Below are 27,813 nucleotides of genomic sequence, written 5' to 3' on the forward strand. Positions count from 1 at the left end.
AAATCTACTGCTTCTCTGCACGAGTTGTAGTAGTGGGAGTGGTAGATTTCTATGCGCTCTAGAGTAACGCGTCATTGAAAGTCACTCGCTCTTCTCTGGTTACAGTGATCAGTTTCAGAGTTAACAGAGTTATTGTTGCAGTTTGTGTCTCCTGGTCAGTTACTTCAGCCTTTGTGTACTATGAGTAAGATCTGTGAAGAAAACAGGTCATTTCAGGAGAAATGGGAAAATGAATGTCTGTTTATAAACAATAACGACAACAAATCACAATGCCTTGTGTGCTTGCAAGTATTATCTGTGCACAAAGAATATAACCTCAAACACCATTACATACAGCACCATGCCACTAAATACCAAGAATACATTAGACAAGTATGTACTAAAATTGTACATAATTTGAAGAGAAAGGTTAGTACTCAGAAATCTATTTTTACTAAACCAACATCAATACAAAAAAGCTCACTCTTGGCATTGTTTGTTGTAAGCGCAGAGATAGCAAAAGCAAAAACATCATTATCTGATGGTGAATTTGTAAAACACTGTTCTACGTGCATTTGGGGAAGATAAAATTGACAGCGAGTTTGAAATTATCCGACTATCAAAGCAAACTGTAACAAAGAGTCGAGGAAATAGGTTCTCACATATTAAATAAATTAAAAAGTGTTATTACAGATTCAATTTACTTCTCATTGGCTCTGGATGAATCATCTGACCTAACAGATACAGCTCAACTTTTAATTTTCATTCGAACTGCTTCCAAAGACTGTTATTAATGAAGAGCTACATTAGAGTCATTGCATAACACAGCCAAAGGTCAAGATATTCATGATGCAGTTATGAAGGTTGCAAATGGTACTGGTGACATCAACGATCTCACAGCTATTGTGACAGATGGTGCCAAATCAATGCATGGCACTCAAACAGGCTTAGTTGGCTTACTAAAGAAGGCTGGAATCAATTGCCCTGTATTGCACTGCATTATACATCACTCTGTGTGATAAAATTGGAGATAGAGGATGTTATGAAAACTGTAATGAAGTGTGTGAATCTAATTAAGGGCAGAAAACAGGCCTTGACACACTGCAAGTTTTTTCTTTTCTAACAGAAATAGAGGCAGAATATGACGATTTAATGTTGTACACAGAAATATGTTGGTTAAGCAAACGAAACTGTTCGAAAGGGTTTTTTGCTTTGAAAAAGGAAATAAAATGGTTTTAGAGGAACACAAGAAGACAAACAAAGAACTAATCACAAAACTATGTGATCCTCAATTTAACAACTTACTCGCCTTTCTAACAGACATCACACACCACATAAATGAACTCAACGTGAAGTTACAGGGACATAACCAAACAATATCAGATTTAGTTGGACACCTAGATGGGTTCATAAGTGGGCTGAAGGTTTTAAATTCACCCTAGTCAGAGAAAACTTGGTACATTTCCCTTCCTGCAGGGAGTTGATGGAGGAGAGCCATGACATTGGCTTCAAGTTTTCTGTACCAATGTTTGACCAACTTTTGGAGCAATTCAGGAAGCGATTTTTTGCCTTCAGTGACATGTGGCCACAATTACATTATTTAACAACCCAATGAAATGCGGCATTTCAGAGCAGCATGACACTATTCAATTGGAGTTGTGTGCCCTTCAAAGTGACTCCTTTTTTCCAATCAAGGGTGGAGATAGGCATTGACTTTTGGAATCTGGTACCAAGGGGAAAATATCCTGCATTGAGTGATTTCAGCTTGAGAATTGCATCTATGTTTGGAATCATATACATGTGTGAATGCACTTTCTCAACTATGAGGGCTGTTAAATCGTCACAAAGAAGCCATCTGACTGATGACCACCTTCAGGATTTGTTACGAATATTGTCAACATCGTTGAAAATCGACTTTGATGAACTTGTTGCCACACATGAATGCCCATAGTGTTCTCATTAAGTTATGTTACATGTAAAAAAACTAGAAATATGTAATTAAATTTAATTTAACAACTTATATTCAAATCAATCAAGAATTATATATTGTTCTCTCAGTAATAAAATGATTTAACAAATATAGTAATCAATACATATAACTATTGCCTTAAAAAATGCAGAGTTTATTTTTATTGCAGTTCTGTCTAAAAGTGTGCAGCCCGTGACGCTACCACTCATCATATATTGGCTCTCGTATAGAATGAAGTTGGCCACGCCTGATCTAGAACATTAATAAGAGAAGAATTACATTAACTCTTTTAGTGCATCAGACCCCTCAAAACGTTATTGTCGAAGTTAAAGCAGAAAAGAACTGCAAATTCATTTAAATGTATGTAGCTAGACAAATGTGTTGAAACGGCAACGTCAACAATACTATCAAATGAAGTGTTTGTGGGTTGTGAATTTCATTAATGTGAGCACAGGCCATTGCATAATGAGTGTGAGACTAGAAACTTGCACACAAAATGGTTTTGATGCTCACATGTGCCAGCAAAAATTAGAGAGACTATTGCTGGGAACCGAGTTTTCATATGATTTGAAGGTTGCCTTTAAATTAGCAAACTTAAAGGAATGCTGTGCATGTATTGCTGATATGCACCAATCCTGGAACTAATGAATGCAGTTTCACATTATTGTGAAATTAGAATATAATTTCCTGTAATTTTTCTATAAAATTAAAGAATAAAACAGAAGTTTTATTAAGATGTGCATACACATACTGTCAGGAAAAGGTAATTAAATAATATGACAATACTTTTAAAGTGCTCGTTAATGAAGTGTTTTTTGAGGACTCCTTACAAAGAGCAACTAGAAGAGAAGAAATTATTTTGTATATGTACCTCTGTTTTGCTATGTGAGAGCTGTCATTTCTTCATATGTTTCTTCTGTTAAATTCTCTCTTGTTATAAAAGGAAAGAATGAGTCAAAAACTGATAATTCAGTAAAAGATTTGATATAATTTATCTGCTATGCTTGGTCCACTCAGAAGTAACAGTGCTGAAATATACTTGAAGTTTTGCTTTGAGTGCAGCTTTGTGGATTACTGTGATGGTCTTTTCTGCATGTTTCTCATTATGAATGTTTAATTCAGTTTAGCCAAATGTACATATTTATTGCACAATTTAAATAGAAAGAAAGCATGCAGGAGTGAATTATTATTAATTTATTGTTTAAATGACCTGTATGTGTATATGTAATTAACAGATCAAGATGCAAAAGCTTTGCAGATCTTTGAAAATAAAATCCTCAGAAAAGTCTATGGACCTGTAATAGAACACAACTGGGTGAATGGAGAAGAAGACATAACGAAGAACTATATGAACTCTACAGATCCCCCACTTCTAGTTGATGAGATTCGAGCAAGCAGATTGAGAAGACTTGGACATATGGAAAGAATGGGTGAGGAGAGAATGATTAAACAAGCATTCAAGATGAAATCTGATGGAAAGTGACCCAGAGGTAAACTGCAGATGCATTGGAAAAATAATATCCAAAAAGACTTAGCCTAAATGAGAATCCAGAACTGGAATGGAAGAAGTTGGTATGTGCAGCAAAGAACCATACAGGTTCAAGATGAAATAATGTGTATTATGAAATTAACTGCTATAAAATTTCTGTAAATGTTTGATTATTTATTTAGGTATAATGGAGTAATTTCTTATTTCAGCTACATTAATTAAGGTATCTTTGTATTGTGTTGAATACTCGATTCTGATATCACAATGGATGAAAAAAAAAATACAATAATTTTTTCTTCACATCTTAATAATGTTATTGGGGAGGGGGGGGGGGGATCTCTTCGGAGTCACTAAAGACTCCGAAGACCACCCTCTTCCATCAACCAGAACCATCCTATAGTCAACATCGTCCTACATTAACAGAGATAGGAACATCAATCCCAGTCATCAGCGGAATACCCATCGTTAGATGGAATCTCTGCAGATTCAACTGATCTGCATTTCAGAAACAAATCGAGCAAACCATTAGAGCAATTCAACCCACTCCTAATTGCTATCCTAGATTTGTTAAACTACTCAAATCTGCAGCAAATGTCCTAGAGGCTGCAGAAAACAATATATCCCATGTTGGAGTAAAGAATGTGAGGAACTCCTAGCCAAATATGAGGAAACTGAAGATCCAGCTATTACTAAGGAGCTCATATCAACCCAGGATAAAAACAGAAAGGAAAGATGGAGCTCAACCATCAATGAACTCTATTTCGTCACATCTAGTCGGAGAAGCTGGTCACTTCTGAGAAAACTAGGTGGATCAGAGCCAACGACACACAAAACAACAGAGATAACTCCTGATCAAATGGCTAACCATTTATTGAAAACCTCCAAGATTCATCCCAGCTCTACCAGGAAAATTGCTGTACAAGCTTCCATCAGACAAAACATGAAGACGGAACCCGAGCTTCCTGAACTCATACACCCAATATCTCGGGAAGAGGTACAAATAGCCTTAAAACTTACCAAGAATGGCAAAGTTGCAGGAGTGGATAGTATACTCCCTGAGTCCTAAAACATCTTGGTCAACATGGCTGGCTGCCCTTCTCTCAGAAATCATCATGACTGGTAACTTACCAAAGCTGTGGTGGGAAGCCAAAGTAAATGCCGTGCCAAAACCAGGGAAAGATCCAAATGAAGTGAAAAACCTACATCCTATCTCTTTGCTTTGCACTACCTTTAAGCTCTTTGAAAGAATTTTTCTTAAAAGAATGTCACCACTCATTGAAAGAGCACTCCCAACAGAGCAAGCTGGCTTCAGGCCAGGAAGAAGTAGCTGTGACCAGGTCCTGGCTCTGACAACTGAAACTGAAGCAGGCTTCCAGAAGAAACTTAAATCTGGAGCCACTTTCATTGACCTACCCCTACTCCTCCTACCCACTCCTACCCCTACACCAGATTCACATAAACCCACCTAGTCTTCGCCACAAATCTAGAAAGTCTCTCTGGTCAATGGACGATCTCTCTTCAGCTGCGCTGCCATTAATATCTGACATATGGAGAGAATATGGTTCAACAATCTCCCAACGAACGGCTCCCTGGTAGAAGATCCCTGTGCTCCGCAGCCTGGTTTTGGTCTTCCTAGGAAGATTTGGTCATCAATGAACAGGATCAGAACTAGTCAGGGCAGATGTGGCTATCTACTACATAAATGGGAGCTATCAGATCACCCTTATTGTGATTGTCCTCCCGTGGCTCAGACGATTACTCATATTGTATACGACTGCCCAAGGCACCAATTTCACAGCGGTGGCCTACAGGACATCCACAAGGTGATGGATGAAGCTTTGAATTGGCTTTCCAGCCTGGACCTTGACCTGTAGTTGGTATGGTGGTGGCAGTGGTTATGGAGGAAACAGAAGATCACGGTCACGTCTCACCACGAAGACGTTATTCTAGTAGTCACTCTCATAGTCCTCGTCATAGTATCAGCAGAACTCCTCATGTTAGAAGATGATGATACAGTGTGAAATGGGCCTCTTCTAATGGATCAAGTTTTCTCGCACAAGACACAACTGCTCTCTACTTAAACCTCGGATACAGCCACTTTTACATTGTGAAGTGTTGTGAGAACATGCAGTCTTGTCATGCTTGGTGCAGTAGGACGATAATTGTCCCTGGCTTAATTATGACAAGTTACTTTTGCTTTATATTTTTTTAAAAAAAGAAAGACTTAGTAAGCAGGTTGTGCCTTTTATGTAATGAACTTTTATATGTTAAGATTTTCATCATTTGTTTCTGGAAATTGTGATTGTAATTTTCACTTACCAGTTTCATGTAGCCATAAGAATAAATAAAATAATGTTATCCATATAAATGACTAACAACAGTGGAGATAATGCATAACCCTGCTTTATATCTAATTTAACATCAAACCAGCTCCTGTGCATTATTTAATTCTAACCAATTTGTGAGTTATGCGTAGGCTGCATCACTCTGTATGACATCCCATTTACACCACACAGTGTTTTTTGCATCCCCCCAATCACATAATTTTTATGAGATCAACAAAGCTTAAATAGTGATGCATATTACATTCCCCTTGACGTAAGGTTAAAATCTGATATCTTTGCACGTGGCTATTTCCTAGGATAAATCTAGCTTATTCACTAATTTTTTCTTTCAATTTTTCTCTTAGTCTTTCGTCAGTCATGTTTTAAGTAAATATTTCATGGAATAGTGCAGTCACTACAAGAAACATTTTGCAGCACTGTATTTTTATATTTTTCATAAATGCCCTTATTTCTCATTCTACTCTGATTTCTATTAATGTTTATTTTACCTTCCCCCCCACCTAGTGCATGCATGCACACACACCAGCAACAAGATGACAGCTAATGCATCTTAAATTCAAAGATTAAATTAATTACAAGTGCTATATTGCACTATTTTTAAAAGATGTAAAAGTTATGGTAAAAGTGTTTTTAAAAATTTAAAAACAAAGAAAGTTCGTGTCTGATAAAATTTGCCTGAGTGTAGAAGGCTCAAACAGTTCATGAATATGGTTAACTTAATATTTGTACTAATTCATGAAATGAGAACAGTCAATTAAAATATGACGAATTGTGAGTCCAGCAGAACAAAACTCACACACAGGCAATGTTGTTATTACCTCTCAGGAGGAAGGAGTATTTGAAATGAATATATCCAATATGTGGAGCCGAGTCTCTATATTAATAGATGAATGCCACTAGGATAGAAGTTTGTGTCTAATAATCTGAGGTAATCAATGTATGGTACAAGCAAGTAGTGGATGCTTGAGAAAGAAGTTGACCTAACTGTAGTATCTACAGCCTTCCTCAACATGGCTTGGAATCCAATAGAAGCATACATCTAAATGTAGCTTCTGTGAGTGAGGTGAAGTTAGACTTCAGAGAGCCCGGATGTCTCTTTAGCTGTAGACTTTTTTAATGGCTGAAGAGAACTTTTATGCACTCTGATATACGTGGGTGGTCTGAAAAGTTCTCGGCTTAACAATGAGAAACGAATTTATAATTTCAAAATTATTTTTATGTTTCAACATAATCTCCCTTAAGACTAATACATTTATTCCAGTGCCATTATCCCATCCCTGTAGTGGTTCACAGTAAGATCTGCAAAATACCCCTCTACAGCTGCCTCTTGATTCGAAGAAAAACACTGACCAGTAAGGAAGTTTTAGTTTTGGGAAGAGATAGAAGTCAGAGAGAGCCAAATCTGGGGAATAGGGTGGATGTTCCAATCATTCATAGTGGACTCGCCGGTCATCCAATACCATATCATGCTCTTGATCAATGATTTCTGGTGTTGTTACACTTTTTGGACATCCTTCATATGGATCATTTTCAAGGCTGGTACGGCCATGTTTAAACTGGGCAGCTCATTTCTTAATTGTCAAAAACGAAGGAGAAGAGCACCCACAAACTTTTATGAACTCCAAATGAATTTCTTTTGGCATTAAACCTTCTATTACCAAAGAATTTTATAACTGCATGATACTCAATTTTATCCATTTCAAGGGATATAGACAACACTTTTGCTTCAGACAGCTGTATAAAATAAACTATTTGATAGAATGACTTGCAATTTCACAAGGATGCTTATGACAGATATACCAACTTAGAAAAAAAAATCTTGCCGATAGTGCTGTCATCTATGGTCGAGACCGAGAACTTTTCAGACTACCCTCATATTTTAGTGCAACCTCTATCACATACAGTTCAACTGCAAAGTTGGTACATTCTAGTGGGATCTGTGCAGATCTAATGCTATCTGGAAAAATGGCATAAGATCCCATTAAAGTCCTCCAATTTTGAACCTTCCATGTAGACAGGCACAAAATCCAAGGTATTGGTCTACCAGCAGCCCTTTGAAGCTCATTCTATGAGCTTCAAAGGGCTGCTGGTAGACCACATAGGAGGGTGAAAAATTTTGGTACCATACTGAAAGAGAAGCTACATGCAAGTGTTAAATTGTGAATAAATACAATTCACAAAGGAATGTTTCATTCATAATTTGACAAGTTAAAACCCTTGAAAAGGATATGCTTGTATTTTAGTATAAGTTGTATATAGCCTGACAAATATTGGATACATTAGTGTAAAACTTGTGAATATTCCTGTGTAAAATACCTACTAAATCGTATGTTAGACAATGAATTTGTTATATACATATTTTCTGTTAGAATTGATATAAAAGAATTACTGTGTAAATTGCATATAACCAACAGAGATTATAAGGTCAAAGTACATGGGCAAGACACCGGATTAGTAAGTTGCCTCAAGTGGTCAGGCGCGCATACTACACGTGGCGACCTAAGTTTTCAGGGAAGATGCTACGAAAAGGCAAGACCCACGAGTTCAAAGGAGTAACGTGTCGGGTGAAAATTTAGGATTACAAGGAGTCCCAGTAGGGGTTGATATGAAAGGACTAGAACCCCCCCCCCCCCAAAAAAAAAGACTTTTTCAGCTTTTTGTCTGGAGTCTCTGTTCTCTTTCGGTGGCAGAAGTCGGAGGTGTCAGGTCGTGATTAGAGGGATTGCGGATTCCAAGCCCTACAATGAACAAATAGAGGATTTTTGAAGCAACGGGCAACTCCCAGAAAAGATAGTGACCAGGTAGTGTGCCTTATTGATGCAGAATCGCCTCGTGCTAAGAATATTCTAGGAATAGATGATCGGTATGCAGACTCCATGAGGACCAACCTAAGCTGACAGGAAATTCAGTCTTAACAGAGGGAAGAAAATGTTTGGAAGGAATCCAAGAATCAACAGGACAAGCATGAGGAATCCTCGAGTTCGGTATAGTAAACTTTAATCAAGTAATGTGTAAGAGGAAGGTAACTGTAACTTAAGAATCATAGACCTTCATAAAGTTTTGAGACTCCATCTAAAATTAAGACAGAACTGTGATATTTTAATCGTAGTCGGTGAGCAATATGTGCTATGTATTATAATTGATAATACATAGCACTGTATTAAACATAGCTTAGACATCTCTACAGCTATGTTTAAGAGCTGTAGAGATGTCTAATCCAGGCAGCTTGATTAACACCTAAAAGTCATTATTGGTTTTATAATCTAAGAATGTGAGCTTTGAATCTTTGAACATGTTTTTGTAGTATTGATTACTGTGTGATGTATATTGATTAATTTTACTTTGTAATCTAGTAGTACAGTGATAATTGAAAGTTCTTTACTCTGTATGAGGATCATTATGTTAAATAAACCTTTTGCTCTTATTAATTTGGTTGCCTGTGTCTAAGAATCCGATGCACCACTCAAAAATTATTCAGATCTAAGCGGGAAATAATTGTTAATTAAGACTACGACTGCTAACATGGATGATTATAGAAGGTATTGATAATTGATAATTTAGTATAGAAATAGATTAGAATAACCAAGTGCATATCTGAAGGTTCACTTCTTGACTGAGAAGTTTTTCCAATCTAAGGGTTCTGGGTGGTGCAGCAGAACAAATATATTTTCCCAGAACCTTAAGAGAAGTTAACTTCAGAAGCTTTGTTACCAAGGAGTTGGCTTAACCTTGAGACAATCCCTTTGTAGATCAATTTTTTTATTAACCAAAAGGTCACCTTCGTAGACAAACCTGTCGCTCCACTTAAGCTCCAACCGCACTGTGATATTCCACTGCAAGAAACGGCTGCTCCTAAACTTTTCTTACATCTTTCTCCTCCCCAGTAAAGCAGTAGTTCTCTCTTGCTATCCCGAACATTATCGTACGAGGATGAACAGCAAAGCAAAGTACGAATTCATGTTCATTCTCTTTTCCAGATTGCTATTGACATTCTAAAGGAATGTTAGAGGAAATGCTGATTGAAAATTTCATCTGTTTTAAGGAAGCCGGATCTATTTATTATTTCTACTGGAATAAGAGACGGAATTTAGCACCTTAGATAAAGCAGTAGAATAAACTTTTTTGCTGGTGCAAAAATTAACAAAAATTGAACTGCATGAGGTAAGAGTACCTATACTTCAGTAAATTCAGAATATCTTACGTCAGAGTCAGGAGGAATAATGTGTACTACATGAAGGTGATGAGAAAGGATCCTATGAAGAGTCATATCTTGGGAAAAGAGTCTTAACAGAGAAACTGGCCATGAACATTTTTGTTATTGTGTAAGCAAAGTGTTTAGTCTAGTAGATGTGATGAAGTATATGTTAAACAAATCAGTAATAGAATGAGTTAGAAAATGGGTGATCTCTTAAAAAAGTGTAAGTTTATTTTAAAAGGCCTTGGAACAAATTAATTTTGTAGTAAGTTATGTAATTTTGTTTCAAGTGTATATACATTGTTTCCATTTTATTAAATGTCTAATTTTTGTATTTTGGTCTTGAGTCAGTGATTTTTTTGGATTCTGAATGAAACAGTAAAAAAGTCATTGCACCAATCAGAACTCCCACCCAAAGGGGCTTCACAACTTTCTTTGAAAAGAAGTTAATATTCAAAACCACTTCTATGGAGAAGACAAGCTTTGTCCCACTGAATACATGCAACCTCAAAAGTCTGGTCTGCCACAGCATAGTATCTTCCTCAAATATCTTCTTTCAAACATCATAAAATAACATTTTATTTACTTATTTGATTTTTATACTAACCGCATTAAAGTATCTTCATAAAATTCATCTAGATTGATGACATAACACAAAACAAGAAAACTACTAATAATTTTTCAAAAATCTAAAAATTCTAGTAATGCTAAAGCAGATAGTTTAGAAAGATCTTTTCCATAAACTGGATTTCATTAAAACCCTTAGAAACAAATATTATATGATTTAAACAAGAATTAGAGAAGTTTAAACAAATGGTAGATGGAATTGGACTATCCTAAATTAGCCAGCAGAAAAGCTTTCCAGTTGATATTTTCTTGATTTGAGATAAAGGATGAAAAAGCAGCTAGTAATGAATGTTTAAAATTTAGCAGTGTTATAATTATAACAACTATAATTATATTATAACATAACAGTATTACAATTACAGTTATAATTATATAACTGCTGCTATAATTATTAAATATTATAGCAGTAGTTCTGGGTGAGGTGGGATAGAAAGAAAACACCAAGAAAGCATATCAAGCTTGATTACCCTAACATAATTGTAGACCATTTTGAACAATAAGAACTATAAGAATTGGATCTGTTTATTCAGAAAGCACAATGTTTCCTTTGTGAGAGTGAAAACAAACATTAGTTTTCTTCGCACAGCACAGTTTAAAAATCTGTTTTTTTCAAAAATACGCTTTAATTAAGAAACCCTATAAAACATCTATAATCAATTTGACTATGCAGTATCTATTTATGTTTCATGAGAAATTACCTTTATCTGATACTTTGCTAAATATTTCTGCTGCTTCTGTCTAGAAATGCCTTTCTGACTTGCTGACAGTTTGAATGACTCGATTAACTTGTTAAATTTATCCTTTCCTGCATATAGCATCACACAAAATGGCAATGTCCATCCATGTTGAGCTTCATCTCCAAAGTACTGAACATGATATACAGTAACAGACTTCTTATCTTTTGCTACAATAAAAAAAAAAAATAAATATTGAACTTTAAATTGTAATTTTAAAGCTTTACTGAACAGTGCCAGTGTTCTTGAAAAAATATTCATGTTTTTAACAAACCATAAATGATACAAAATTTACAATACACATCATTACGTAATCCTCATGATTAAGTTACTTATATATAAACAGTGGTTTCCTTCCTATCAAGGAAGTCTTTTTTTTTTTTTTTTCACTATATTCTTTAAGGATATTACAACGTACTAGGATATGCATTAAAATAAATTTTAATATATTTCTATATTTCGGCAACGTCACGTTGCCATTTTCAAGAACTTAAGTACAAGACACATGCACGTAGGCACAACACAACAATAAGTGAGGAAGAAGTATGAAGCTGTTATTTCTCCTAAAGTCCTGATGGTGCCCTCTAGCGGGCAATGTTGGTATTCTTGGGTGATTGGGCTGTAGGTCTTCTGATGTAGGTTTCCCAAATTTGAGGCAGTCTCATACAGCCAAATTTGTTGAGATTTGGATCGTTTCTTAAGGCTGAAGCTGATTCTATGAGAAGCCTTTCATATCTGTATTTGCTACGGTGCATTATCCTGGCTTTCTTCCACCGTATTCTATGTCAGGTATCCAGCGCATGGTCAGCAAGACCAGAGTGGCTGTATTGGTGAAACCAGATGTAGTCCTTGTTTTCTGAAATTCTGATATTTGCTGTCCTGCCTGTTTGGCCAAAGTAGGACAGCTTACAGCTGCAAGGGACCTGGTATACACCAGGTAGGTCTAGGGGGGGGGGGGGGGGGGGGGTCTTTAGTTGAGTGGATAAGGGATGCCAATTTTTTATATGGTTTGTAACAAGAAGTTGTGTTTTTTTAAGATTTCTGTGATTTTTTCCAAGGTGTCTCGGTAGGGTATGGTGATGTTTTTATAGTAATCCTTGTGATGGGGGAGGGGATAGCCATTGGCTGAGAAAGTGTTGAGAATGTGGTTTAGTTCAGTGGTTAGAGCACTGTCATTAGAGCAGATAAGTGTAGCCCTGTTGTGTAGTGTCTTAATGACTCCATATTGTTGTGAGGGGGGGGGGGGAGGATTGTTGGTGAATGTATCTGCCTGTATGCATGGGTTTTCTATATACTGAGAAAACCTACGTTCCATCAGGCTGGTGGGTGACTAGTGTGTCTAAGAAAGGAATGAAGTTTTTTTCTTCTTCTTCCAGGGTGAATTTGACTCCTTAAGAAGGTCACTTCTTGGCCTGTGGAAATCACCAAGAAATTAAAACCATATAACTCCATACCCTCCCCCCCCCGTATTTATGAACTCCCAAAAATTCACAAGGAAAATGTGCCATTACGTCCCATAGTGGATGGCATTGATTCCCCCACATACAAACTAGCTAAACATTTGGCCAAAGCTCTCTCACACTATGCTGGCAACACACCTTCATACATGAAAAACTCAGCCCACTTCAAAGCCAGCATAGAAAACCTTACACTCAAACACACTGACATAATGGTCAGTTTTGATGTCTCCTCCTTATTCACAAATGTCCCACTCAAAGAATCCTTGGAGCTATCCAAGCTAAATTTCTTCCCGATATCACAGCCCTATTTCAGTTCACAATGAACTCAGGCTATTTTGTTTGGCAAGGAAAATTCTACAAACAAATAGAGGGGACAGCCAAGGGTTCTCCACTCTCCCCACCCTTGGCCAACTTTTATATGGAGACTTTTGAAGAGAAAGCCTTAACCTCTGCCCCACAAAAACCAACCATTTGGCTTTGCTATGTAGATGATGTATTCGCTATTTGGCCACATGGCTCCGATGCACTTCTCTCCTTCTTAACACATATAAACAACCAACACCCCAGAACCAAATTCACCCTGGAAGAAGAAAAAAACAACTGCATTCCTTTCTTAGACACACTAGTCACCAGCCAGCCTGATGGAACCTTGGTTTTCTCAGTATAATATAGAAAACCCACCCATACAGGCAGATACATTCACCAACAATCCCCCCCCCCCCAGACCTACCTGGTGTATACCAGGTCCCTTGCAGCTGTAAGCTGTCCTACTTTGGCCAAACAGGCAGGACAGCAAATATCAGAACACAAGGACTACATCCAGTTTCACCAATACAGCCACTCTGGTCTTGCTGACCATGCGCTGGATACCTGCCATAGAATATGGTGGAAGAAAGCCAGGATAATACACCGTAGCAAATACAGATATGAAAGGCTTTTCATAGAATCAGCTTCAGCCCTAAGAAACGATCCAAACCTCAACAAATTTGGCTGCATGAGACTTCCTCAAATTTGGGAAACCTACATCAGAAGACCTTCAGCCCAATCAATGTTGGTATTCAATACCAATGTTGGTATTCTTGGGCGATCTAGAGGGCACCATCAGGACTTTAGGAGAAATAACAGCTTCATACTTCTTCCTCACTTATTGTTGTGTTGTGCCTACGTGCACGTGTCTTGTACTTAAGTTCTTGAAAATGGCAACGTGACGTTGCCGAAATATAGAAATATATTAAAATTTATTTTAATGTATATCCTAGTATGTTGTAATTTCCTTAAATAATATAGTGAAAATGCATAACCAACGTCTAAGCCTTTCCACAAGAAAGGTGATCTTTGCATCCCATAATGAAGAGATCACTCCCTTTCTCAGGCATGCAGAATGTTATATAGAAGTCAGGTACAAATAGAAAAATGATATAGAACTAGTAATTTCTCAATTATCCAACCTTCAAAATAAGTGAAACTTCAATTAAGTGATCCTTGAATGAGTTTAGTGTTAATTAACTTTGAGTAGTACAATAATTCATTCATAAAGCTGCATGGTACTGACAGAACATTAAGCAATTATGCCTGCATTTTTTTTAATTGACCCTTCAATTTTCCTGCAAAGTGCAAAAACCTTTAATAAGAATGTCTCGAGCAAATTACCCACTGGGTGTCTCAAGAGATAAGCAGGACTAGCTGGTACCTGAAAATAAACAACTGGCTCAATTCTAAGAAACATCAAGACTGGTTTAATGAAAATGAAAGAAAAATCAGTTTCTGATTTTTGAAAAGAAATGGAAAGTCCTATGACTGGCTTTTTTTTTTAATGCTAACTTCTATGCTAACTGCTTTTTTTGGGGGGAAGGGGGGGCACATCAAGATATCAAAGTGCAGGTATAAAAAAATGCAATTTCTGAAAAATCAGTGGCAGCCATGGTAATCTAAGAAAATACAATATCTTACTGACAATGGAGACCCCCTGGGGCTTTTTTAGCACCACCAAAACATTCAAGGGACATTTTTCAGATGGCTCAAATTGCATATGAACAAAATATAGATCAACCCACTTCAAGGACACTGGCATTATCAATGCTCAGTGGAAAGTTATTTTAAATATCTTCTCAATCAGAACACATCTGTTACTGATGAATCTTTTAAACATTTCTCAGGATCCAATCAGGAATAACCTGAATTCTCTGCCTTGTTTAACTGAAAAATTGACATTCTGTCAAACATGTGAAATCCACTTGGTTATAAATTAAATTCAACTTGCCAAGAAATTATATTCTTGTTTCATCCTTTATACAAGTTTAGATGTGAAATATCCACGAGGATATTTCACATCTAAACTGTTTGCTTACACTTGGATAAAGGATTGACAAAAATATAATTCCTTGAGAAGTTTAAATTTATGTGAAATCCAACTGAGCTGCTAGTATATCAGGTATATCCACTGAGATTTTCAAAGCGATATGTAGAACCCAATGCACTGGCCTCAGTCTTTGTTTGATTTGGATCACAGAAGATATGCCTGTTGACTGTAAAGATACTCTGATTTTGAAGGTCAGATAAATGAGACAATTGAGAGTAGGTCACAGACTGGAGAAGTTTTGAAATTTGCAACAAATAGCATATAGGCAATGTTGAAAACAAACAGGAAGAAAAAAGCAAACTTGTAGTGCACACACAGTAAATTGGCAAGCATCCCCCATGCCCTAAAAGACTTAGAAGAGAATTACTTTAACAGGTTATCCAAGGAGTCTTCTGAGGTTGTTTGCTCTCAAGGCACACTAAATAGAAATCAAGGAATGACTTGACATCTGGAAGCATATGTTAACAGTTTAACATAAATAAAAAATGCTACATGACATGTTTACAATGCCTAGTTTCATGGTGAAACTAGGCTTGAAACAAGACCATGTATTAGTAAAAATCAGGCTATAATATGGTTGTGTTAAACTTCTGAAGACTTGGGAAACTAATTCTTAGACCTTCTACCCAACAGCATAATACTGAACTGATTAAACCTGTTGTTTAATTATTTCTCTGTGCTGTATTTATTTCATTAAATTTAAGTATGAACCACACATTTGTATCCACGTTCTGTACTGTCTTCAGCAATCCCTCATCCCACTGATGAAAAATTCCTTCCTCGAGTTGGAATAACCTCTAATCCAAAACAAACACAACCAAAACATGTTTTGTGGAATTCCAGTATACTGACATTTTTTTCTTATTCTGTAATTAAACTTCAAATCACTGCTGATGATTTGATGATTCAGTGAAAGTAGCTATCATTCTTGTGAATGGCTTTTTCTTTTAAGTTACATGGTGATCAGCATTCATATTTATTAAATTAGAGAAATAAAACACACGTGTTAAAAAGATTTTACTGATTAATAATAAAATAATAACTTTACGTTTCGACCCCTATATTGAGGTCATCTTCAGAAGGATACATTCAGAAGTATAAGAACAAGCTACATGCTGTTGCACTCTATACAAGTAAATTACATCTACGTTGTTAACTAATCTTTTTTCTTAGCCTGCCCTCTAGTGAAAAAAAAATAAATAAAAACTACAATAAATTCTGCTAAAGCCCTCATGTACTAGGATTCTTCTGGAATCATACAGTTATATTATATTACGATTATCTTCTGGATTTGTACAGGTTGCTATTGAATGCTGAAGGGGAAAAAAAAACTTCACTAGGTCTTGTATCGAGATTTTTCTTTGTGGTTGCTATATAGCAATATCTTCATAGCAACCACAAAGAAAAATCTCGATACAAGACCTAGTGAAGTTTTTTTTTTTTCCCTTGAACATTCAATAGCAACCTGTACAAATCCAGAAGATAATCTTAGTATAACTGTATAATTCCAGAAGAATCCTAGTACATGAGGACTTTAGCAGAGTTTATTGTAGTTTTTATTTTATTTTTATTTTTTTATTTATTTATTTTTTTTTCACTAGAGGGCAGGCTAAGAAAAAAGATTAGTTAACAACGTAGATGTAATTTACTTGTATAGAGTGCAACAGCATGTAGCTTGTTCTTATACTTCTGAATGTATCCTTCTGAAGATGACCTCAATACAGGGGTCGAAACGTAAAGTTATTATTTTATTATTAATCAGTAAAATAATCTTTTTAACACGTGTGTTTTGTTTCCCTAATTTAATAAATATGAATTCTTGTGAATGGAGTAGCTCTAAGAAAATGAAAACTATTTTTACCATCTTGAACGTCGAATCTCGAGAAAATGCCAAAAGTGATGAAGAAATTAAGTACTGTTTGATATGTGTTATTGCAGCTTTTGGATGTGTGAAAAAATAAGTCTTTGATGATAAAGACATCCATGCTATAACCACAGTTTTTAGAGCTGCTACTGTCCCAACTTTGCTGTATTGTTGTGAAACATGGACCACACATAATGCAGGCACCTGAAAAATCAGGAAAACACTTCAATGCCATCTTCAAAGAATCATGAAGATTTAGCAGATAGATAGATAGGAGCATTAACATTGTCATTCCATCTGAAGCTAGCTGCACAAGTAGCAGAAACAGACTGTGTTAAAGGATGGAGAATATGAGAATGAGAGACCATCTATTAGCTCAAATGTCGTATTTGGGGAATTTCGGCAATATGGGATTTGTATAGACTCAACAAAAAATATGAATTAGTATCAATGGTTAGCATCATGTGATCATGGACAAGATCACATGGCTATATTTTATCAATGGTATAAAATACAACAATCTTAGATATGCTGGTGATACCATTCTAATAGCATAAAACAGAAAAAAATTAATCAAATTACTGCAGCTACTAATTGAAGAAGACAAAGAATTTAGATTAGATATAAATGCAAAAAAGGCCAAATTTATGAATATCTCAAAAGAAAACAGATCCAAGCCAGAAATATTCATAAACAATATGAAAATTGAACATACAACAGAATACAAATATTTAGGCACCTACTTTACTGCAAATGTAAAGCAAGATAAAGAAATAAAAATAAAAACAGCCATAGCTAGATGCCTTCTGGAAAAATAAAGATCTGCTCAGAAGTTTTGTGGGTATCAAGACAAAGAAAAGAATGATACGAACATTAGTGTGGCCAGTTTTCACACATCGAAGTGAGACCTGAATATTCAAGAAGAGAGTAAGACAACGGATAATGGCCTTTGAAATGTGGTGCTATAGGAGAGCTCTGAAAATCTCATGGGCAGAACATGTGACAAATACAGATGTCCTACAGAGAATGAGAACACAGAGATCTTTATTACAGGAAATGATCCAGAGAAAGATGAGATTGGTGGGACATGTACTGAGAGATTCAGCAGGACAGAGGATATCAACAGTTTTAGAAGGAAAAATTATGGGAAAAGGATCAAGAGGCAAAAAAACAAAGGACATGGCTTGAAGATATAAGATCATGGACAAGATCACATGGCTATGCAGAAACAAAAAGGAAAGCCACCAACAGAGAGAACTAGAAGGACATGGTGTTGCACCCTCTCATTCAGGGTGCAGCACATGGAGAAAGCTACACGAAGAAGATAGAAGCTACATGAAGAAGATAGAATGAACAGTTGGACAAGTGAAAAATAGAACCTTGAGTAGAAAAGGAAACCAAGCTTTTTGGAAGCAGGAAAGGCCACAAATGTGATGAGTTTATGCTAGGTAAAGCTAAAGATAAATGTCAGCCCAAGAAGAGAGAGAGAGTCAAAGTAAAAGGAAGTGAATTTTTATTTTATTTTATTTTATTTTTTCCTTTTTGTGAGAGAAAAAAAAAAAGACAAGATTGTTTTGGAAGCATTAAAGGTGACAAGATTCTCATGACTATACTGAATGCAGAAAATAACGTTTAAGACAGTGGCTTTGCAGATCACTTCCCAAACTTATGGATGTAAAAGGCCCCCTTTGGAAAAAATAAAATATTTCATGGCCCCCATTGAAAAAAAAATCATAATACAAACATACATTATTATAATATTTATTGTATTTACATTCAATACAATATATATTCAAGATTTTGCATTTGCGAGATTTTTTTGTGCTTTTTATGAATGCCTTTGAAATGAAACTTATATGAATAAGCATATATTTATTAATAATATTCATTAAGTGCCGGAATATAGAGGAAGCAAAATTTGTGAACCAACACCAATGTGTGATTTTTTCCATTAAAATATAAAAAATAACAAAAAAAAGAAATAATAAATAATAAAAATTAAATATGTTTCTTTTAAGATAAAAAAAATCTACTTAGTCTTAAAACATTTTAAATTTGTTTTCATTATTTCACCCACCCCCCTTTCAACAAAACTTACAGCCCCCAGTTTGTGAACCGCTGTTGTAGATGATCGTGAAACTCGGGATACTTCATACCATCAAAGTTTACCAAATCAGTAGAAGGATATATTTTTTCAACCACAACTTATGATATGACACTAACAGATATATGCATAAGATATATAACATTGCAATTCCAACTCAGAGAATCTCATTCAAGTTGAAGAGAATACAGTACTTGTCAAGTTTTTTTAAATCCTCTATTAGTGCATTCGAGAGCTTACAAGTATCAAAATTTGACAAGTACTTGAAACAGTGGCACACTTACAACCCAGTCTGAATAAAACTGATGCCAATGCTTTCAATTTAAATAACAACCAATGAAATTATGCTCCTAAAGTCTACTTTAAAATGCAGCATAGTAAAATACAATAGAACTCCAAAGTATCTTGTAGTAACCACTGACAGATCCTTGACTTTCACAGATCACCTGAGAAAGACTGCTGGCAAATTAAAAGCTTGCAATAACATCTGTAGAAACTATCAAGTGGCTTTGGCATTAGTATATTTAGCCTGGTTGGCTGAGTGGTTAGCATACTCATTCTCCAACCAACAGGCTGCAGGTTCAAATTCTGCTATGGGTATGAATGTTCGTGATTGTCTTTAGGCAGGAGATAAATTTCACTGCCCTACTTACCTAGAGGCCTGAAGTGGCTTGAAAAAGTTCCACGTTTGGTCTCTAGAGCATGGTTTCCAGACTATGTAAAAAAAAAAAAAAAAAAAAAAAAAATATATATATATATATATATATATAAAACTGATAAAAATAGAAAAAATATCCTTAGTTCACCTATTTTATATCCTTAGTCTCACCTATCGTGAGTGAGAGCAACATATATATATATATATATATATATATATATATATCCGAGTGGTTAGCCTAGTGGCTGTGTGCTTTACAACCACATGCCTGGGGAAGGAATGTCCTAGGTTTAATTCCCGTTGGACACGTGAGGAGCTGAAGGATCTTCCTCAGCCATAGCCAAATTAGCCAGTCTTGGGCGTGGACAGTAGGGTTCCCCCCCAGTTTATCCTGGGGTTTTTCATCCCACAAACAGGCAAACTGGACCCGTGAACATACAGGATACAGCCATAGGATATAGTATGGCAAGGAAGGCGATGGGAAACCACCTTGCTCATAGTCACTTCCTTAATATGGTAGCATAGCTGTCCCTACCATCCGTATGGATGAAAGGAAACTAATCAATCAATCAATCAATCAATCAATCAATCAATCACACACACACACACACACACACACACACACACACACACACACACACACACACACACACACACACACACACACACACACACACACACGTCATCAGCCATTGTCAATCCACTGCAGGATGAAGGCCTTTTCAAGATTCTTCCAAAACTGTCTGTCAATGGCTCTCCTTTCCATATGTAACTCCTGCAAATATGATATCATCAATCCACCATGATCAGGTTGGCATCATGGAATCAAATCTAGCACTTCTTTTATCCATCGCTGATCTTGTCTTCTAGCAACAGGCCCAGCCCGTTGTCACTTCAGGTGTTTCACTCTTCCTATGATGTCGGAGACTTTAGTTTGATTTCTTATCCATATATTCCTTTTGTGATCTAGTCTTGTGATACTAAGCATACTTCTTTCCATACTAAATCTTAATTTTTGAATTTCCTTTGCATTTAGTGTCCATGTTTCGCAGCAATGTAGGAAGAATACATTGGTTAAAAACTTTTCTCTTTAAGCATAATAGTACAGGCATCCCTTGCTTAACGCGGGATTTGATTAACGGCGAAATTAATTGCGGCAATCACTTGATATATGTGGCAAGAGTTTTAATTAATGCGCTTTTAAATTTACCATGCAAAAACATGCATGCATCGTGGCGTGAGCATGATGACGTCATTCCTCTCGTGCAGCCGTGCTCATTGAGCCTGAGTGCCTGCCAATTACTTCACTGCCAACATTAAGAGTGGGTGTATTACAAGCTCCAGTTGTTCTGCTGTACATATTTACAAATTACGTTCTTCATAAATTTTACAGCCCATTAATCATGTCGAAGAATAAGAGCAATCCCACAACCAGGTCATTAAGTGAAAAAAAGAAGACGAAAGTAATTAACTTAGATACAAAACTTGATATAATTAAAAGATTTAAACGTGGTGAAAGTAAAAGTAAGATTGGAAGTGAATTTGGTTTTAATGAGTCTACAATACAGACTATTTCATCCAAAGCTGATGAGCACTGCGAGCAAGGTAAAGATGCATCTACATCTGCAAGTATGCAATGAACACGTAATTGGAGTGCTATAATGGTTGAAATGGAAGATCTATTGGTTATTTTGCTGGAAGACTGCAATCAAAAGAGAATTCCAATTAATGCCTATAATATCACAGCCAAAGCTCTAAGACTTAAAAAGACTAAACATAAAGAAAACAATTCAAAATTCGCAGCTAGCAAAGGCTGGCTTGTAAATTTTAAATCTAGAGCTGAACTATAAAATGCAAAAATAACAGGGTTATTGTACTGTCTTCAGCAAAAATAACAGGGTTATTGTACTGTCTTCAGCAAAACTGATTGTGAATTGAGCTTGCAGTCAATTGCAGAAGGACAATGAAACACAAAAGGATTATTGCAAGATGGAGTCATTATCTTCACATGACTACTGCAGAAGCCCAAAGGCAAACCATAAAATAGAATTTACTCTGTATAAAATGTCTTAAAAGTATCAAGAACAACCTTGAAATATTTTTCCAAATTAAAACTCTGGAAACCCACAAGAGTTACTAGTCAACAGTGAAAAAAATTCATATTTGTGATTATTTATTAGGTCAAAGGTTTCCAAGTAATGCAAGAAGGTACCTCTTCACAGATTTCTCTATTAGTTTGGAAAAAATGTGGAGGTAACTGAATGTTAATCTGATTGTAAAAAAGAATTGTTGCCCTTCTTAGAAATGGACTCAATATAAGCTAATTTCCATGCCCCAGAATAAATTCCAGTGGAACAGGCCAATATTAAAAAGGAAATGCAAAGATCAAAACTCAGAAGGACCAACTTATCCAAACAGAAAAATAACATCAGTACCAAAAGATTTTTTACATCAATTTTAACAAGATTCTAATCTAGTTTAAACAAACAGACACTCAATGCTCCAGGTTTGGAATGGTATCAGATTTGCTTTTACTGTAACTAACAATACAATACATTCATATGAGTACAAGGAGTGAAAGCAAGTTTCCTGCACACTGCTGCTCTTTCAAAATCAGTTTTTGATGGATTTACAATTTGAATGCAACTATTTCAGCCAAAAAAAAAAGGGGGGGGGGGGAGTGCATTCCAGTTATAATAACACACACAGTTTAGGCCAAATTCCAGAAGACTGCATACCTGTAGTAAAACAGTACCATGGGTGAGTTAATTTGATAATACAAACTGCTCTAGAGACTATTTTCAAATCACTTCTAGCCTCTAATAGGCATAGCGTTAGTGTCATATGAAAAAAATAAAGTGGTTTAGCACCAAAAAATTTTCACAAACATCCATGTCATATTTAGATTGGTTATTATTTCTGGCCGACCAAGTTAACAATCTTGTAAACATCTCACATTCAAATTTCAGCATCCTGTCTCACTCCACCATTGTATTCAATATTATCTCCCTTCCTCCAACATAAAATACAATACGGAAAAATGACTGAACATTTCCTACATTTGCGTACTGTAGTCAATTCACCATATCAGTAACGAAAATTCTTCCCGTCATCTATCCAACTAGCTAACTTGATAATCCTTAAGACTACCAATACTACCAGTTGTTTTTTTTTTATTATCATTACAGCTATTTTGCCTGCTTCAGTTCTATTTTTTTTTTTTTTTTTTTTGCTTATATCATTTTTAACTTCCTTATAAAAAATCTGGTAGTATCAGATTTCAACAAACCTTTCTATGTCCAAAGGTGAACAATGATAATAAGCTCACAGACAACAATCAAGTTGAATGTTTGTGAACTTCTCCATTACTTTTAAGTTATTTTTAAGTGATTTGAGATGTCATGCCAAGGAGATGTCATGGCAACATCTCCTTGCGGATATGTTTTGCATTATGGGAGATACTGAGATAGGAGTGATGTTAGCTTGGTCCATCTTTGCTACAAGTTGCCCGGTGTTTGTACTACCTTACCCCAGTCCTGAAGATATTTTCAGAAGCAAACTTTGTTTGCTCACACTTGGATAAAGGATTAAACTAAATTTATTATTATAAGTTTACATTACTAGACTCCAATCAACAATTTTTTTCTTAATCTATTATTAATAATGAAAGAACTTCACAAAATAGTGGTCAGATATTGTTAAACTGCAGTATGGTAAGGTTAGCTATTCACTGTGTGCATGCCATGAATGGGATGCTTCTGCCTCACGCCAGCTTGTGTTAGGCAATGGTTTCTCACCTGAGCAGGCGAGCCTCTCACTTCCATACAGCACCTGCCAATGTATGTTGGCCGCTTTATTTGCTTGTGTCACGCCTTGACACAATATGATTTTTTGCATATTGCAAATCACCTGTAGAAGATAGACATAAGCTGTCAGTTTTTTGTAGCTCTCGTTGAGATCTACATTTTTGTCACACATAGTATGCACCTATTTCTTTGGTTCAGTCAGTACATTTAGTTGAACATGCATGGGTGGGCCATAGAGGGAGGCAAAAAAAAAAATTAATGACTGCTCCATAATCTGAAAGTGTACATCAATGAAAATGCACATAAACCATCTTTAGAACATTCTCTATCTAATGGTGATGACATCATTGAAATCGGTCAACTCATTCGAGTTATAAGCAGATATCAAAAATGAACTTTATATATATATATATATATATATATATTTTTTTTTTTTTTTTTTTAAAATTCATTTTTACTCAGTTGGAATATTATAAAAAAAGGTTTAATGACTATTACCGAGTCTCGGTAATAGTCATTAAACCTTTATATATATATATATATATATATATATATATATATTAAAAAAAAAATTGAATAAATGGAAAAGGATTTGGTTGCAAAATATAAATCACTAACAACCACTATAGTGCAGATGCAAGAAAAACAAGTAATTTTATTGTATCACTGAATAAGGTACAGAGACATTTGCAATCTGTGTAATATATTTGCCAACAAACAGTTCAATTAGGATAATTGGGATAAAAACAACACTACCTAATGAAACCCTTCCCCTGTCAAAGAAACTATTCTGCATAGACTCAAGCAAAACTGTTTGTTGTACCATCAAACATAGCATCTATCTCAAAACAACTGTCCTAACATGTCCAAATTTTTAATTACATGAAATAAGTGTTTTGATTGCATTTGAAATTTTTGATGTCATTAAGACAGATCACAAATGCTAACTTCAAATAAAATTATGCTGAAAGAGTTGAAATGAACATGCCGCATAAACTTTGGAACATATTAAAAACAATGTGTGTGGGTGTAGTAAGTAGGATTTTACATAATTTGTCATGCAATGCCTGCAAGAGAAGATAGACCTTCACTGCATAAGATGAAAATATAGTAAAACTAAAAAGATTCACCTCTAATACTCCAATAGCATTGGAGAAAAGGAGCAAGAACAAAAGAAAGAAAGCATGTACATTACATGAAGTAGGGTATGGTCCATCATAATACTCCTGTACTCATTGAAATCAACCCTGAGGCAACTTGAGATACTCCTGAATAAATACAGTACAGTCTCAGGATTCTTAAATCTTGGGATACTTTATGGTTTGGTATGAAAATCAGCAATAAAAGACCAAACTATGAAAATAAAGTATTACACAAATATAAAATAAGTGGAAAAAGAAAAATTGGAAGACCAAGAAAGAGATGGCATGAAACCGTTCTTTTATTGCTGATTTTTCATAACACACCGTAAAGTATTAAAAAATCACGAGACTGTACTGTATTTATTCAGGAGTACCTCAAGGGTTCACACACATCCATGCCCATAGCTTGATTTGAACCTGCAACCTGTTGGTTGGAGAATAGATATGCTAACCATGTGGCCAACCAGGCTGGCAGATCTGTTCACTCCTCTCAATTTTCACAAAACTCATCTGTGGCCTCTGTAGTCTTTGGTCAACTGTATTATCTCTAACCTAGCTGTCAGACCCATAAGTTAAAACTGGTTATTGCTGATTTGCCACAGATATGAGTTTTGTGAAAATTGAGAAGAGTGAACAGATCTGTCAGCTTGGTTGGCCACATGGTTAGCATATCCACTCTCCAACCAACAGGTTGCAGGTTCAAATCAAGCTATGGGCATGGATGTGTGTGAACCCTTGAGGTACTCCTGAATAAATACAGTACAGTCTCGGGATTCTTTAACACATTACTGTTTGGTATGAAAATCAGCAATAATAGACCAAAACTATGAAAATAAAATATTATACAAATATAAAATAAGTGAAAAAAGAAGAATCAGAAGACCAAGAAAGAGATGGCATGAGACTGGAACAGGCCACCCAGCCTAAAATCCATGTTAGGAAGAAGAAGAGAAGAACTATGAATATAGACATAAATGTGAAAAAACTTCAACTGTATTCTCAATGGAGAATACATGGAGAGCCTATAAAATATTTCAGCTATATAGGCACTATTTTTAGTGAAAACGAGAAATCAAATAAGGAAATGCACAAGAGAATAAGCACAGCTGGTTGGGTGGGGATATCAGATGAATAAATTTATATGGCACAAGAGAGAAATTAGTCAAATCACTAAACTAGGAGTATACAAATATTCAATCCAGTTTTAACTTATGGGTCTGACAGCTAAATTAGAGATAATACAGTTGACCAAAGACTACAGAGGCCACAGATATGAGTTTTGTGAAAACTGAGAGGAGTGAACAGATCTGGCAGCCTAGTTGGCCGCATGGTTAGCATATCCACTCTCCAACCAACAGGTTGCAGGTTCAAATCAAGTAATGGGCATGGATGTGTGTGTATGATTATCTTTAGGTGAATTTCATCACCAGGTGCGAGGCTACTGCTCCACTTACTGGAGGCCTGAAATGACTTGAAAAATCCCATGCTGGTTTCAGGACAAGATAAAAAATGAATTTTAAAAAATGAGAAAAACTGATTTTAAAAAATCATTAGCCCACCTACAGGGTACTAATGTGCTATGGGGACAGAGAGATGAAAAAAAAAAGGGGGATCCTTTAAAATATAGAAATTTAGGAAAACTCAATACCACTATGTTGACATATTTTAGAAGGAACTTCTTTGGGGAAAGAACATTTAAAAAAAAAAAAAAGGTTTTTACTATTTAAATAGACTTAAGCCAATGCTTTCAAAAGTTAGAATAATATAACTTTGTCTTTAATGTTTTCAGTTCAAGGGCATGTGAAGTGAGATAGTATTTATTTTAATGTGCTAGAATGTGAAAGAAAAGGACAAGCAGAAATCCACAATTTTTTTACTAGAATTTAACTAATCTGTTTAGCAAATCAAGAAATATACCAAAAACTTTTGGTGGCTGCAGAATACCTTTTATGTAGGACTTGCAAAGAATGACAGTTAAAAAACATTATGAGAGGAATCCTGTTTGGCAAAAATAGAATTGTTCAGTCTGGTAGACTGAACTTATATTTCAATTTGAATATTATGATGAGCATGTGCAACAGCCATAAACTATCGAATAGATGTTATTTAAAAAACGCAGAAAAAGATGAACACGAAAAAAAAAAAAAGAGGTAAGTAGGGATTGTAACTCCTAAACTTTTATAATTTTGTCTACAGTCAAAGAAATCTACAGTGGCAGATAATGCTGAAAGTAACAGAATATAAAAGTGCATAATTCAATGAGTAATTGCAATTAAGTGTTTTAAGTGGTTGCAAGCAATAAATTTTTTGCCGAGCAATAGGAAATCCAAGCAGATTTTAAGAAAATACAATTTTAACCTTTGGAATAATTAACCACTACCCTACATCACTACCAGAATTACTATGCATGGGATGGATCCTACAAGATCTTTGAATATTGCAGGAGGTATGGCACCAGATAAGGGATTGCTTCCTATAGATGGGAGAGCATTTGAGGAAGGAAGGATTCAAATATCAGCAATGTGACACAGTGCATCATCCTGCCAGAACACACCAGTGTCATACAGGAAGACAGTTGCCATGAAGTAACCATGCTTCATGGTATAAACAGTAGAGGAAAATAAATAATTTATTGAACTTGCTAATATTTCACTGCATTTCCAACCAGTATTTCAAAGCACAAATTACAAATGGTAAACACATAGCACTTAGATAGTTGCAGAAACCTGAAAAGGAGCTAATAAAGAAAATAAAGTTAATTCCGTGGAATTAGAATGATGGTCTCCCAGATCTTTGACAAAATTAATGCATCTGTACTTATTGAAACTGAGAAGTGCTTCATAGCTGATGCTGATTTTAAAAATAATTGCTTTGACCTAGGGTGACTTGCAACACAGAGGTCTTCCTCCATTTAATTCTATGTGAAGGACTGTCAACAGCATGGGCTGCAATTTCTGATTGCAGATTTTGTTTTTATGTTCTTCAAGGGGGGGGGGGGGATGCTAACGATCTACCAGCCTGTCCAAAGTAGACAAAATGCAGACACAATGAACTTTATGCACTCCAGGATATGCAAGAGGAT

The 27,813-nt window shown here is 35.6% G+C and overlaps 1 protein-coding gene across 2 annotated transcripts in view; it reads right to left on the reverse strand.

Annotated features, from left to right (window-relative positions):
* NSD (Nuclear receptor binding SET domain protein) overlaps positions 1-27,813 on the reverse strand; it is a 442,610-nt gene that overhangs the window by 358,404 nt on the left and 56,393 nt on the right. For both annotated transcript variants that reach the window (XM_090392494.1, XM_090392492.1), the window contains exon 3: positions 11,303-11,508. In XM_090392494.1, the coding sequence (XP_090248620.1) occupies positions 11,303-11,508 (206 nt within the window). The remainder of the gene's footprint in view (positions 1-11,302; positions 11,509-27,813) is intronic.

Source organism: Typopeltis vanoorti, chromosome 5 (assembly GCF_054136105.1).
Source record: "Typopeltis vanoorti isolate ZY-2024b chromosome 5, IOZ_Tvanoo_1.0, whole genome shotgun sequence".
NCBI classification, from domain to species: domain Eukaryota; kingdom Metazoa; phylum Arthropoda; class Arachnida; order Uropygi; family Thelyphonidae; genus Typopeltis; species Typopeltis vanoorti.